This window comes from Ranitomeya imitator, chromosome 3 (assembly GCF_032444005.1).
Source record: "Ranitomeya imitator isolate aRanImi1 chromosome 3, aRanImi1.pri, whole genome shotgun sequence".
NCBI classification, from domain to species: domain Eukaryota; kingdom Metazoa; phylum Chordata; class Amphibia; order Anura; family Dendrobatidae; genus Ranitomeya; species Ranitomeya imitator.
The window spans coordinates 752,998,291-753,014,796 of record NC_091284.1 but is presented as its reverse complement, the minus strand read 5'-3'; the positions used below and the strand labels follow the sequence as shown (position 1 = coordinate 753,014,796).

Genomic DNA, 16,506 nt, shown 5'->3' with positions numbered 1-16,506 from the left:
AAATATCCATGACTGATGGGTGTTTCTTTGTCCTAGTGGATGGAGTCTGTGCTGTTGCAAGTTGTGTTGGGAGAGAGCTGGGGCCACACGTGAAGAAACATGGCAGCAAACTTCTCCCTGAATCACTGAAGCGGGACAAGGACGGTAAATCTCCACTGGATGGCGCTATGGTGGTAGCAGCAAGTGGAGTACAAGGTATGTTCATGGCTATAAAGATATTATTTGTGGTTTTGTTGATCCACCTCCCACAGTTACACTTTTCTTGTGCTTTATTTAAAGGATTTGCAACGGTCTGGCAGGGTTTAGAGTACGCTGCAAAGAACGTCACCAAGAGTGTGGCCTCAGAGACTGTGCATACGGTCAACTACAAGTATGTCTGACTGCCTGTGTTTTTTTTTATTTTTTTTTTTGTGGAAGGGGCAGCAATTAAAAATGGCAAGTTTTTGCTCTATGATGCAATAGTACATAATTGGGCAGGAAGGGGTTAATGCTTTACTACCATCAGCCAAAACAATGCAAAATATTTGCAAAAGCGCCTATCAACTAATAGAACCTTTTTATTTTTTTTTGACAACTGCAATTACCCAAATATTACAATATTTTATTCTGCGGACAGATCCACTTTTAACCCCTTTACCCCCAAGGGTGGTTTGCACGTTATGGACCGGGTCAATTTTTACAATTCTGACCACTGTCCCTTTATGAGGTTATAACTCTGGAACGCTTCAACGGATCCCGGTGATTCTGACATTGTTTTCTCGTGACATATTGTACTTCATGATAGTGGTAAAATTTCTTTGATATTACCTGCGTTTATTTGTGAAAAAAATGGAAATTTGGCGAAAATTTTGAAAATTTCGCAATTTTCCAACTTTGAATTTTTATGCAATTAAATCACAGAGATATGTCACACAAAATACTTAATAAGTAACATTTCCCACATGTCTACTTTACATCAGCACAATTTTGGAACCAAAATTTTTTTTTGTTAGGGAGTTATAAGGGTTAAAAGTTGACCAGCAATTTCTCATTTTTACAACACCATTTTATTTTAGGGACCACATCTCATTTGAAGTCATTTTGAGGGGTCTATATGATAGAAAATACCCAAGTTTGACACCATTCTAAAAACTGCACCCCTCAAGGTTCTCAAAACCACATTCAAGAAGTTTATTAACCCTTCAGGTGCTTCACAGGAATTTTTGGAATGTTTAAATAAAAATGAACATTTAACTTTTTTTCACAAAAAATTTACTTCAGCTCCAATTTGTTTTATTTTACCAAGGGTAACAGGAGAAAATGGACCCCAAAAGTTGTTGTACAATTTGTCCTGAGTACGCTGATACCCCATATGTGGGGGTTAACCACAGTTTGTGCACATGGCAGAGCTCGGAAGGGAAGGAGCGCCATTTGACTTTTCAATGCAAAATTGACTGGAATTGAGATGGGACGCCATGTTGCGTTTGGAGAGCCACTGATGTGGCTAAACATTGAAACCCCCCACAAGTGACACCATTTTGGAAAGTAGACCCCCTAAGGAACTTATCTAGAGGTGTGGTGAGCACTTTGACCCACCAAGTGCTTCACAGAAGTTTATAATGCAGAACCGTAAAAATAAAAAATCATTTTTTTTCACAAACATTATCTTTTCGCCCCCAATTTTTTATTTTCCCAATGGTAAGAGAAGAAATTGGACCACAAAAGTTGTGGCACAATTTGTCCTGAGTACTCTGATACCCCATATGTGGGGGTAAACCATTGTTTGGGCGCATGGGAGAGCTCGGAAGGGAAGGAGCGCCGTTTGACCTTTCAATGCAAAATTGACAGGAATTGAGATGAGACGCCATGTTGCGTTTGGAGAGCCACTGATGTGCCTAAACATTGAAACCCCCCACAAGTGACACCATTTTGGAAAGTAGACCCCCTAAGGAACTTATCTAGAGGTGTGGTGAGCACTTTGACCCACCAAGTGCTTCACAGAAGTTTATAATGCAGAACCGTAAAAATAAAAAATCATTTTTTTTTTCACAAAAATTATCTTTTTGCCCCCAATTTTTTATTTTCCCAATGGTAAGAGAAGAAATTGGACCACAAAAGTTGTGGCACAATTTGTCCTGAGTACTCTGATACCCCATATGTGGGGGTAAACCATTGTTTGGGCGCATGGGAGAGCTCGGAAGGGAAGGAGCGCCGTTTGACCTTTCAATGCAAAATTGATAGGAATTGAGATTGGACGCCATGTTGCGTTTGGAGAGCCACTGATGTACCTAAACATTGAAACCCCCCACAAGTGACACCATTTTGAAAAGTAGACCCCCTGAGGAACTTATCTAGATGTGTGGTGAGCACTTTGACCCAATAAGAGCTTCACAGAAGTTTATAATGCAGAGCCGTAAAAATAAAACAAAATTTTTTTCCCACAAAAATAATTTTTTAGCCCCCAGTTTTGTATTTTCCTGAGGGTAACAGGAGAAATTGGACCCCAAAAGTTGTTGTGCAATTTGTCCTGAGTGCGCTGATACCCTATATGTGGGGGAGAACCAGCGTTTGGGCGCATGGGAGGGCTCGGAAGGGAAGGAGCGCCATTTGGAATACAGACTTAGATGGAATGGTCTGCAGGCGTCACATTGTGTTTGCAGAGCCCCTAATGTACCTAAACAGTAGAAACCCCCCACAAGTGACCCCATATTGGAAACTAGACCCCCTAAGGAACTTATTTAGATGTGTTGTGAGAACTTTGAGCCCCCAAGTATTTCACTACAGTTTATAACGCAGAGCCGTGAAAATAAAATAAAAAATTTCCCCTCAAAATTATTTTTTAGCCCCCAGTTTTGTATTTTCTCGAGGGTAAAAGGAGAAATTGGACCCCAAAAGTTGTTGTCCAATTTGTCCTGAGTGCGTTGATACCCCATATGTGGGGTGAACCAGCGTTTGGGCGCATGGGAGGGCTCGGAAGGGAAGGAGCGCCATTTGGAATGCAGACTTAGATGGAATGGTCTGCAGGCGTCACATTGCGTTTGCGGAGCCCCTAATATACCTAAACAGTAGAAACCCCCACAAGTGACCCCATGTTGGAAACTAGACCCCCCCACGAACTTATCTAGATGTGTTGTGAGAATTTTGAGCCCCCAAGTGTTTCACTACAGTTTATAACGCAGAGCCGTGAAAATAAAAAATCTCTTTTTTTCCCACAAAAATTATTTTTTAGCCCCCAGTTTTGTATTTTCCCAAGGGTAACAGGAGAAATTGGACCCCAAAAGTTGTTGTCCAATTTGTCCTGAGTACGCTGATACCCCATATGTTGGGGTAAACTCCTGTTTGGGCACACGGGAGAGCTCGGAAGGGAAGGAGCACTGTTTTACTTTTTCAATGCAGAATTGGATAGAATTGAGATCGGTCGCCATGTCGCGTTTGGAGATCCCCCTGATGTGCCTAAACAGTGGAAACCCCCCAATTATAACTGAAACCCTAATCCAAACACACCCCTAACCCTAATCCCAACGGTAACCCTAACCACACCTCTAACCCAGACACACCCCTAATCCTAATCCCAATCGCAAATGTAATCCAAACCCTAACCCTAACTTTAGCCCCAACCCTAACTGTAGCCTTAACCCTAACCCTAGCCCTTACCCTAACCCTAACCCTAGCCCTAACCCTAGCCCCAACCCTAACCCTAGCCCTAACCCTAGCCCTAACCCAAGCCCTAACCCTAGCCCTAACCCTAGTCCCAACCCTAACCCTAGCCCTAACCCTAGCCCCAACCCTAACCCTAGCCCTAACCCTAGCCCTAACCCTAGCCCTAACCCAAGCCCCAACCCTAACCCTAACCCTAGTCCCAACCCTAGCCCTAACCCTAGCCCTAGCCCTAACCCTAGCCCTAGCCCTAACCCTAGCCCTAACCCTAGCCCTAACCCTAGCCCTAGCCCTAACCCTAATGGGAAAATGGAAATGAATACATTTTTTTCATTTACTTTTATAGCGGGTTTTTTAGCGGATTTTTATGATTGGCAGCTGTCACACACTGAAAGACGCTTTTTATTGCAAAAAATATTTTTTGCGTTACCACATTTTGAGAGCTATAATTTTTCTATATTTTGGTCCACAGAGTCATGTGAGGTCTTGTTTTTTGCGGGACGAGTGGACGTTTTTATTGGTAACATTTTCGGGCACGTGACATTTTTTGATCGCTTTTTATTCCGATTTTTGTGAGGCAGAATGACCAAAAACCAGCTATTCATGAATTTCTTTTGGGGGAGGCGTTTATACCGTTCCGCGTTTGGTAAAATTGATAAAGCAGTTTTATTCTTCGGGTCAGTACGATTACAGCGACACCTCATTTATATCATTTTTTTATGTTTTGGCGCTTTTATACGATAAAAACTATTTTATAGAAAAAATAATTATTTTGGCATCGCTTTATTCTCAGGACTATAACTTTTTTTATTTTTTTGCTGATGATGCTGTATGGCGGCTCGTTTTTTGCGGGACAAGATGACGTTTTCAGCGGTACCATGGTTATTTATATCTGTCTTTTTGATCGCGTGTTATTCCACTTTTTGTTTGGTGGTATGATAATAAAGCGTTGTTTTTTGCCTGGGTTTTTTTTTTTTTTTCTTACGGTGTTTACTGAAGGGGTTAACTAGTGGGCCAGTTTTATAGGTGGGGTCGTTACGGACGCGGCGATACTAAATATGTGTACTTTTATTGTTTTGTTTTTTTTATTTAGATAAAGAAATGTATTTATTGGAATAATATTTTTTTTTTTTTCATTATTTAGGATTTTTTTTTTTTTTTTTTTTTTACACACTTGGAAATTTTTTTTTTTACTTTTTTACTTTGCCCCAGGGGGGGACAATACAGATCGGTGATCTGCCAGTTTGCACAGCACTCTGACAGATCACCGATCTGTCTGAGAGCAGTGCAGCGTTACCAAGTGCCTGCTCTGAGCAGGCACTTGGTAAGCCACCTCCCTCCCTGCAGGACCCGGATCCGTGGCCATTTTGGATCCGGGACTTACTGCAGGGAGGGAGGTAGGAGACCCCCGGAGCAACGCGATCACATCGCGTTGCTGCGGGGGTCTCAGGGAAGCCCGCAGGGAGCCCCCTCCCTGCGCGATGCTTCCCTGCACCGCCGGCACATCGCGATCATCTTTGATCGCGGTGTGCCGGGGGTTAATGTGCCGGGGGCGGTCCGTGACCGCTCCTGGCACATAGTGCCGGATGTCAGCTGCGATAAGCAGCTGACACCCGGCCGCGATCGGCGGCGCTCCCCCCGTGAGCGCGGCCGATCGCGCTGGACGTAATATTCCGTCCTTGGGAATTAAGGCCCACCCCACATGGACGGAATATTACGTCCAATGGCAGAAAGGGGTTAATGGTTGCAAATATGAAATTATCCAAGCAGTTCCAAGTTATACTGTTTTAACTATTACCAAAAAGTGAATCTATACTGGGCAAAAATATAATGTAACTGTTGGAGTAGTAGTATTGCAACCACTAGGAGCGGCAGGTAGCATAGTCAGGGATGGCCAGGGGTCGGTACATGGAGCAGCAGTAGAATATTGAGGATAAGCAGCAGGTGAAATAATCTCGTAAGGAAGGGAATGCGATGCCAGGGTTAAATAGTTGGCTCCACCCTGATTGAACACCTCAGGAACTCAGGGTGGACACTGTTCCTATCAGAAACAACACAGGTACAAGTATTTGGATTAGTACAGCACTGTCCAGGGAGCTGAATAGCTCTGAGGCAAGAGCTGCCGCCTGGTGCACAAGAGCTGCTGGGTTAGAATCCTGACAGCAATACTCTCTCTTTATTTTTGCTCCCATTTTTTAATGAGGTGAGCTCAAAGATCTAAGATTTTTTTTCTATGTACACAAAAGGTCTTTTTCTCTCAAATAGTTCACAAATTTGTCTAAATCAGTGTTAGGCCTCTTTCACACATTCTGATTTTTCTGGTACTGGAGATATGTGTCCGTATGTGTAATATTTGTGGCATACATGTGGCAACTGTGTTCCTCATCAGTATCACACGTACTGGCGCCTGGGAAGAAGCGGTACTGTTTGCGCTGATCCCCGGTGCCGGGTACTGAAGACCGCTCTCATCACTCTCTGCTGCTCGTGCAGAGATCAGCGCTAGTGGGAGAGAATGTTGAGTTGAGCTCAACTGACAACAGTGAGAGCAGTTGGCGGCTGATAGGAGTATTCATCAGCTGCAGCTTGCACTATAAATAAATAAAAAAGGCTTGAGTTCCCCTGTTTTTTTTTTTTATAACCAGCCAGGTAAAGCTGACAGCTGTGGGCTGCAAGCCTCAGCTGTCAACTTCAGCAAGGCTGGTTATCAAGAATAGAGGCGTCCCCACGCTGTTTTTTAAAAAAAAAAATCGTTTAAATAATAAAAAAAAGCATGGGGTCTCTCACATGTTTGACAACCAGCCTTGCTAAAGCAGACAGCTGTAGGCTCATATTCTTAGGCTTTTAAGGGGCCGTGGATATTGACCCCCCCCCACCAGCCTAAAAATATTAGCCCGCAGCCGCCCAGATAAGGTGCATCTATAAGAGGCCTCTATAAGAGGCCTCTCCATTACTTATCCTTTAGTTGTATTGTAAACAAATGCACAGCAAGTATAAAGACTTTTATTTGAACTAAAAACAAAAGATACTTTTCCCTTTTTATTTAAAACTGACAAATACAGTTATACTCATCTAATGGCCATTTCATTGAAGCCCTTGTCTCCTGTAATAAAAAAAACCATGTCCGTTGTTCTGTCCCATTCTGTAATCCATGTCTGGGGATAAATAGTTTTCATCCTGGAGAGTACCAAGATGCGACTGTCCAGACTGAGAATCACTGATGAATAAGCTGCTGCGCTCTGTGTCAGTGCTTGAAATAGAGGAGGTCTGTACTCTGCTGAGTCCAGTTCTCATAGTCTAAGGTATCAATCACACGATTACTGGGTACTCCTGTAGACTGACCCCTAGTGATCATTGGATTATCCATCATCCCTCAGATAGGTGATAACTTGATGTCTTGGGAACAACCTTTTACATTCTGTTAATTCCATGTAATTTTTTTCAGCAATTACACTCTTAAAACAATTTTGCATCCTGTTAATGTCCACTTACCTTTTCACCAATGTGCAATTATTTTGACAGGAAGCGCAGTAAGTGGGGGGGGGGGGGGGGAGGAAATCCTGCCCCCTTTTTCCTTTTGCTGATCACTCTCGGATAAGGCCTTTTCTCAAATATCAAGCAAAAAAGTAGAGTGATCCCTCCATATAGTGGGGCAAAAAAGTATTTAGTCAGTCAGCAATAGTGCAAGTTCCACCACTTAAAAAGATGAGAGGCGTCTGTAATTTACATCATAGGTAGACCTCAACTATGGGAGACAAACTGAGAAAAAAAAATCCAGAAAATCACATTGTCTGTTTTTTTAACATTTTATTTGCATATTATGGTGGAAAATAAGTATTTGGTCAGAAACAAACAATCAAGATTTCTGGCTCTCACAGACCTGTAACTTCTTCTTTAAGAGTCTCCTCTTTCCTCCACTCATTACCTGTAGTAATGGCGCCTGTTTAAACTTGTTATCAGTATAAAAAGACACCTGTGCACACCCTCAAACAGTCTGACTCCAAACTCCACTATGGTGAAGACCAAAGAGCTGTCAAAGGACACCAGAAACAAAATTGTAGCCCTGCACCAGGCTGGGAAGACTGAATCTGCAATAGCCAACCAGCTTGGAGTGAAGAAATCAACAGTGGAAGCAATAATTAGAAAATGGAAGACATACAAGACCACTGATAATCTCCCTCGATCTGGGGCTCCACGCAAAATCCCACCCCGTGGGGTCAGAATGATCACAAGAACGGTGAGCAAAAATCCCAGAACCACGCGGGGGGACCTAGTGAATGAACTGCAGAGAGCTGGGACCAATGTAACAAGGCCTACCATAAGTAACACACTACGCCACCATGGACTCAGATCCTGCAGTGCCAGACGTGTCCCACTACTTAAGCCAGTACATGTCCGGGCCCGTCTGAAGTTTGCTAGAGAGCATTTGGATGATCCAGAGGAGTTTTGGGAGAATGTCCTATGGTCTGATGAAACCAAACTGGAACTGTTTGGTAGAAACACAACTTGTCGTGTTTGGAGGAAAAAGAATACTGAGTTGCATCCATCAAACACCATACCTACTGTAAAGCATGGTGGTGGAAACATCATGCTTTGGGGCTGTTTCTCTGCAAAGGGGCCAGGATGACTGATCCGGGTACATGAAAGAATGAATGGGGCCATGTATCGTGATATTTTGAGTGCAGACCTCCTTCCACTAGGGGGACTTGTCAGGGAGTCACAAAAACACTGAACTTTAGGAAGGCAAAGTTTGACCAGCTTAGAGATGCCCTTAATCTGGTAGACTGGGACAATATCCTCAGAAATAAGAATACAGATAATAAATGGGAAATGTTTAAGAACATCCTAAATAGGCAGTGTAAGCGGTTTATACCTTGTGGGAATAAAAGGACTAGAAATAGGAAAAACCCAATGTGGCTAAACAAAGAAGTAAGACAGGCAATTAACAGTAAAAAGAAAGCATTTGCACTACTAAAGCAGGATGGCACCATTGAAGCTCTAAAAAACTATAGGGAGAAAAATACTTTATCTAAAAAACTAATTAAAGCTGCCAAAAAGGAAACAGAGAAGCACATTGCTAAGGAGAGTAAAACTAATCCCAAACTGTTCTTCAACTATATCAATAGTAAAAGAATAAAAACTGAAAATGTAGGCCCCTTAAAAAATAGTGAGGAAAGAATGGTTGTAGATGACGAGGAAAAAGCTAACATATTAAACACCTTCTTCTCCACGGTATTCACGGTGGAAAATGAAATGCTAGGTGAAATCCCAAGAAACAATGAAAACCCTATATTATGGGTCACCAATCTAACCCAAGAAGAGGTGCGAAACCGGCTAAATAAGATTAAAATAGATAAATCTCCGGGTCCGGATGGCATACACCCACGAGTACTAAGAGAACTAAGTAATGTAATAGATAAACCATTATTTCTTATTTTTAGGGACTCTATAGCGACAGGGTCTGTTCCGCAGGATTGGCGCATAGCAAATGTGGTGCCAATATTCAAAAAGGGCTCTAAAAGTGAACCTGGAAATTATAGGCCAGTAAGTCTAACCTCTATTGTTGGTAAAATATTTGAAGGGTTTCTGAGGGATGTTATTCTGGATTATCTCAATGAGAATAACTGTTTAACTCCATATCAGCATGGGTTTATGAGAAATCGCTCCTGTCAAACCAATCTAATCAGTTTTTATGAAGAGGTAAGCTATAGGCTGGACAACGGTGAGTCATTGGACGTGGTATATCTCGATTTTTCCAAAGCGTTTGATACCGTGCTGCACAAGAGGTTGGTACACAAAATGAGAATGCTTGGTCTGGGGGAAAATGTGTGTAAATGGGTTAGTAACTGGCTTAGTGATAGAAAGCAGAGGGTGGTTATAAATGGTATAGTCTCTAACTGGGTCGCTGTGACCAGTGGGGTACCGCAGGGGTCGGTATTGGGACCTGTTCTCTTCAACATATTCATTAATGATCTGGTGGAAGGTTTACACAGTAAAATATCGATATTTGCAGATGATACAAAACTATGTAAAGCAGTTAATACAAGAGAAGATAGTATTCTGCTACAGATGGATCTGGATAAGTTGGAAACTTGGGCTGAAAGGTGGCAGATGAGGTTTAACAATGATAAATGTAAGGTTATACACATGGGAAGAAGGAATCAATGTCACCATTACACACTGAATGGGAAACCACTGGGTAAATCTGACAGGGAGAAGGACTTGGGGATCCTAGTTAATGATAAACTTACCTGGAGGTCTGGATACACATGATGAGAGCATTATACTGCCTCTGTACAAATCCCTAGTTAGACCGCACATGGAGTACTGTGTCCAGTTTTGGGCACCGGTGCTCAGGAAGGATATAATGGAACTAGAGAGAGTACAAAGGAGGGCAACAAAATTAATAAAGGGGATGGGAGAACTACAATACCCAGATAGATTAGCGAAATTAGGATTATTTAGTCTAGAAAAAAGACGACTGAGGGGCGATCTAATAACCATGTATAAGTATATAAGGGGACAATACAAATATCTCGCTGAGGATCTGTTTATACCAAGGAAGGTGACGGGCACAAGGGGGCATTCTTTGCGTCTGGAGGAGAGAAGGTTTTTCCACCAACATAGAAGAGGATTCTTTACTGTTAGGGCAGTGAGAATCTGGAATTGCTTGCCTGAGGAGGTGGTGATGGCGAACTCAGTCGAGGGGTTCAAGAGAGGCCTGGATGTCTTCCTGGAGCAGAACAATATTGTATCATACAATTATTAGGTTCTGTAGAAGGACGTAGATCTGGGGATTTATTATGATGGAATATAGGCTGAACTGGATGGACAAATGTCTTTTTTTGGCCTTACTAACTATGTTATTATGTTACTATGTTCCATCAGCAAGGGCATTGAAGATGAAACGTGGCTGGGTCTTTCAACATGACAATGATCCAAAGCACACCGCCAGGGCAACAAAGGAGTGGCTTCGTAAGAAGCATTTCAAGGTCCTGGAGTGGCCTAGCCAGTCTCCAGATCTCAACCCTATAGAAAACCTTTGGAGGGAGTTGAAAGTCCGTGTTGCCAAGTGAAAAGCCAAAAACATCACTGCTCTAGAGGAGATCTGCATGGAGGAATGGGCCAACATACCAACAACAGTGTGTGGCAACCTTGTGAAGACTTACAGAAAACGTTTGACCTCTGTCATTGCCAACAAAGGATATATTACAAAGTATTGAGATGAAATTTTGTTTCTGACCAAATACTTATTTTCCACCATAATATGCAAATAAAATGTTAAAAAAACAGACAATGTGATTTTCTGGATTTTTTTTTTCTCAGTTTGTCTCCCATAGTTGAGGTCTACCTATGATGTAAATTACAGACGCCTCTCATCTTTTTAAGTGGTGGAACTTGCACTATTGCTGACTGACTAAATACTTTTTTGCCCCACTGTATAATGGTGACATTTCAGTATCTGTATGGCCTGAGCCTGTAGCACGTGGGTTATCTATACTAACTGGAGAACTCGTCCTGGCACATTAATTACACAGATGCACAAATTCTACCAATTTAATCGTTAACAGTTTTATTGAGAAGTAACCTAATTGACTTTTTTTTGTAGGTATGGAAAAGATGCTGGTCAAGCCACTGATGATGCAGTAAATTCTGCAATCAATGTTGGGGTCACTGCCCTTACTATTGACCATTTAGGTGTAAAGGCAATAGTGAAAAAAAGTGAAACCAAAGTGAAAGAGGAACAGGACAAGAAGGATCCGCACTGACGCCATAATCCCGCTCTCCCCATTATCTTAATGAGACACTAAACATTTCCACTTGTTAATACAGGATCGGCTTGTTTTTTTTGTAGACTTTTTTTTCTGTACATTAGAATAAGAATCGTGTGAAACATTGGCACAAAGATCAGGTCTGCTAAAAATATTCCACTTTTTGGATTTATGGCTAAAGGGTGCTTTAAGGTAATTTGAAGTGCCTATAGCATAAAAAGTACCCACCATTGTTTGCTTCCCATGAGTACTGCTAGGGGTGGGTAATGAGCTGAATTGGTTTCCTTCCCCTTCTGGTAGCTAAGAATATACTGTACCGCTCGAATCATAGAGTCATAAAATGTTAGAGTTAGAAGGGACCTCAAGGTTCATCATGTCTAATCTCCCCTGCTCAATGCAAGATTTACTAAAACATCTCAGACAAATGTCTATCCAGCCTCTGTTTGAAGGCTTCCATTGAAGGAGAACTCACCACCTCTCGTGGCAGCCTGTTCCACTCACCCCCCACTGTCAAAAAGTTTTTACTAATATCTAATCTATTTAATCTCTTCTCTGTCGATTAATAAAATTTAACACAGACAAAACAGAATTCATCATAGTTACCCCATCTCACTCAAACCCCCCCCCCAACAGACTTGTCCATTAAAGTAAATTGCTGCTCACTCACCCCGGTCTCGCAAGCTTGCTGCCTCTGGATAACCCTTGACTCTGATTTCTCCTTCAAACCACATATCCAAGCCCCTTCCACTTCTTGCCAACTTCAACGCAAAAATATTTCCTGGATCCTCACATTCATCAACCAAGAATCTGCAAAAACCCTCATCATCTCCCGCTTCGACTTCTGCAACCTCCTGCTCTGTGACCTTCCCTCTAACACTCTCGCACCCCTCCAATCTATTCTAAACACTGCTGTCTGACTAATCCACCTGTCCCCCCGCTATTCCCCGGCATCTCCCCTCTGTCAATCCCTGCACTCGCTCCCCATTACCCAGAGTCTCCAGTACAAAACCCTAACCATGACATACAAAGCCATCCACAACCTGTCTCCTCCATACATCTGTGACCTCGTCTCCCGGTACTTTCCTGCACGCAACCTCCGATCCTCACAAGATCTCCTTCTGTACTCCCCTCTTATCTCATCTTCCCACAATCGCATACAAGATTTCTCCCGTGCATTCCCCCTACTCTGAAATTCTCTACCTCAACATGTCAGAATCTCAACCTTCAAAAAGAACCTGAAAACCCACCTCTTCCGACAAGCCTACAACCTGCAATAACCCTCGTTCCACCAAACCGCTGCACGACCAGCTCTATCCTCACCTACTGTATTCTCACCCATCCCTTGTAGATTGTGAGCCCTCGCGGGCAGGGTCCTCTCTCCTCCTGTACCAGTTATGACTTGTATTGTTTATGATTATTGTACTTGTTTTTTATTATGTATACCCCTTTTCACATGGAATAAATGGCGCTATAATAATTAATAATAAGGTGGATGTGCTACACACTATGAACACAAGGTGGTGCCAGAAGTAAATGTCATAACTCTTCACGGGATTTTTTTTTTTCTTTTTTTCTTCAGCCCCTAAATTACAAACAGTGTATGCAATTATTGATGTTTAACCATGGGGGACAATCCCTTTAAAATGATCATTTAGGTTACCTGCTAGCAGCCTTTGTGAAAATGCAGTGCTGGAGTGTAGATCATGCCATTGGGAGGAAATGACAACCCTTTCCTCTTGATTGTCAGTAGAGTTGAAAGAAATACTCTGTCGTAAAAAGGCGGGTGCTGCAGGTTAAAAGAAAATAATCAAAGCACTCAATTCAATCTGTTCGGTTAAACCTACAACAAGCCTGTAAAAGATATTCATGGTCATCATGAACTAACTGCAACACTTACCAAGCCTCTTGGTAAAGTATAATCTAAAATTTACGGGTGGACTAAATACTAAATTTTGCCCTTGTACCAATAACTGTGCTGTATTCTAAGAATATGCTATTATTTTGCATCAAAAATGAAAAAAAGTTTTTTAAAGCCAAAGCCTTCAATAAAAACACAGTATAATAGCCAAAGATGGAAGAAATACTTCCAGTGTGACTGCCAGGATTTACTTGCACTGTCATAGAATATGTGCAGCGCCCCAGGCTCCTGGTCATTGCAGTAATGTCATTTTCCTCTAGGGGGGAGTGATGTTACGTTTGGAGGCAATAAAGGAGAACTCTTTGTCAGGTAACACAATGCATGCAACATGTTTACACTCCAGACCAGAAGGGGGAGCTCTAAGCCTGTTTAAGGTGAACTCCCCTATAAGAACATCCTGATCTGGAGGGAAAGGGTTCAGTTCCTGTCAGGAAGACAAAGGGAGAGGAAGCATAGGAGCCGTGTGGCATGAAGTGCTACAGCTCCTGGGAAAAGACACTGAAAGAGAACTGTATTGTAGAGAGGGTGAAGAAGTCATAGCAAAGGAGTGGATATCAGAGGAGTTCTGCCCTACACAGGCTGCCTCCTTCTGAGGCGCAGAAATCCGGTAGCCAGAATACCGAGAGAGTAAGGATCTCTACGCTTTACTTCAGAGACTGGACAGCTAATTGCAAGTTACCTGTCTGCACCTACACCCAGGAGGCACGGTGGCACCTCTCAGAGGCTGGGGCATGATAGAGTCCCTATAAACCACCTCAAGCCACCAGTCATACGGGTTTGTTCTATCCTATCCGGGGGACAGAGAGAGAGACATAACATCTACAACAGTTGTGAGGACCTTATGAGAAGCTTAGCAGTGAGGGACTACAACACTGCAGCGCTAGAGGAAGGCTACTGATTTCCACCTGGATAAGGGGACTCTGAATTTGCCTCCAAACCGGCCAGACTCTGCCTGCCCTGTGGTCTGGTGCCCTGGACTGTGGATGCTGAAGTCTTCAGTAAAGGTAAAGAGACTGCAACCTTGTGTCCTCGTTCTTCACTGCGCCTCTCACCATCCACCATCTCTACACTGGGAAGCCCTGGGGACATACTTCACCCGTGGGAAGGTATACATCTAGCTGCCATAATATCACCCCAGCGGACCCCTTAAAGCAGCGTCGGTCACCCTGACCGAATACCACAGGTGGCGTCACGAACATTCCCTTTAAAGACCTTTCCCCCTTATACACGGACGTCCCAAGGGCCACGGACCGGGTCTGTCACCGTGACATCCCCCTGAGAACCGGTACCGAGCACCCTACTGCCCTTGGGGGTGCTCAATCTTTTGGCGTCACGAACAGGATCTACTAAAGCCTGAAAATCGGGTCATGTGCACCTAAAAAAAGTGCTTAACCGTGATTTGTGCTAAAGACTGTGCATTGCACATTGCTGCCAAAATCATCCATTGCCGCGCCGCGTGGAGCAGGAGGGGGAGGAGATGTACAGTACAGACTAAAAGTTTGGACACACCTTGTCATTTAAAGATTTTTCTGTATTTTCATGACTATGAAAATTGTAAATTCACACTGAAGGCATCAAAACTATGAAATAACACATGTGGAATTATATACTTAACAAAAAAGTGTGAAACAACTGAAAATATGTCTTATATTCTAGGTTCTTCAAAGTAGCCACCATTTCCTCTGATGACTGCTTTGCACACTCTTGGCATTCTCTTGATGAGCTTCAAGAGGTAGTCACCGGAAATGGTTTTCACTTCACAGGTGTGCCCTGTCAGGTTTAATAAGTGGGATTTCTTGCCTTATAAATGAGGTTGGGACCATCAGTTGTCTGGTGGATACACAGCTGATAGTCCTACTGAATAGACTGTTAGCTGCTTTTTGCTTGCCATAATACAAATTCTAAGTAAAGAAATACTTTAAGAAATGCAGGTCAGTCAGTCTGAAAAGTTGGGAAAACTTTGAAAGTGTCCCCAAGTGCAGTGGCAAAAACCATCAAGCGCTACAAAGAAACTGGCTCACATGAGGACCGCCCCAGGAAAGGAAGACCAAGAGTCACCTCTGCTTCTGAGGATAAGTTTATCCGAGTCACCAGCCTCAGAAATCTCAGGTTGACAGCAGCTCAGATTAGAGACCAGGTCAATGCCACACAGAGTTCTAGCAGCAGACACATCTCTACAACAACTGTTAAGAGGAGACTTTGTGCAGCAGGCCTTCATGGTAAAATAGCTTCTAGGAAACCTATTTGACCAAAAAGGAGAGTGATGGGGTGCTACTTCAGATGACCTGACCCAATCGAGATGGTTTGGGGTGAGCTGGACCGCAGAGTGAAGGCAAAAGGTCCAACACGTGCTAATCATCTCTGGGAACTCCTTCAAGACTGTTGGAAGACCATTCCCGGTGACTACCTCGTGAAGCTCATCAAGAGAATGCCAAGAGTGTGCAAAGCAGTCATCAAAGCAAAAGGTGGCTACTTTGAAGAACCTAGAATATAAGACATAATTTCAGTTGTTTCACGCTTTTTTGCTAAGTATATAATTCCACATGTGTTAATTAATAGTTTTGATGCCTTCAGTGTGAATTTTCACTTTTCATAGTCATGAAAATACAGAAAAATCTTTAAATGACAAGGTGTGTCCAAACTTTTGGTCTGTACTGTACCTTCGTGGGTGGAGCTAGCCAAAAAGAGCGTGAAGCAGGAAGAACGGGTGCTGCGCTTCTGCCTGGAACGCCGGAAGTGAAGATGTGCCACGGAGCCGTAAAAAAGAGAGATGCTGCAAAGAGCGGAGCACCGGAGGAACCGCTGCTGATTCTGGAGAGAAGCCCTGACTTCCGCCAGATTAGCGAGGGGTAAGAACAATGTCTAACCCGGGAGGGGAGTTGGCGGCGGTCGCAGCCGCAGACCTAATAGCACCCCCAGGCCTCACCGCGGACATGCCCGCAGGCCCCGCGTTAGATGCAGCCGCAGGCCTTATACCGCCGCCAGGTCCCGCAGAACCCACCACTCCCATCAGCCAGCCAGGCACCGCCCCAGCTACAGCAGCCATCATACCCTTGTCCATGCCGTACATACCTGGAGCAGCCTGGCTCCCGCAATATTCTGGAGAATCGCATATGTTAGCTGACTTTAAAGAAAGACTCTGCAGCCTGCTTGAGGTTTATCCTCTGACAGAGCATCAGAAAG

General features: G+C 43.3%; 1 protein-coding gene across 3 annotated transcripts in view; it reads left to right on the top strand.

Moving 5' to 3' along the window:
• The window catches only part of LOC138671073 (spartin-like), a 47,609-nt gene extending 34,144 nt beyond the window's left edge, over window positions 1-13,465 (top strand). Inside the window, exons 7-9 of one of the 3 annotated variants that reach the window (XM_069758958.1) lie at window positions 37-195; window positions 280-370; window positions 11,243-13,462. In XM_069758958.1, the coding sequence (XP_069615059.1) occupies window positions 37-195; window positions 280-370; window positions 11,243-11,402 (410 nt within the window). In that variant the 3' untranslated portion in view covers window positions 11,403-13,462. Of the gene's footprint in view, window positions 1-36; window positions 196-279; window positions 371-11,242 lie in introns of all 3 variants that reach the window. The other 2 variants (XM_069758957.1, XM_069758959.1) reach the window with 2 other exon arrangements.
• The last annotated feature ends 3,041 nt before the right edge of the window (window positions 13,466-16,506 follow it).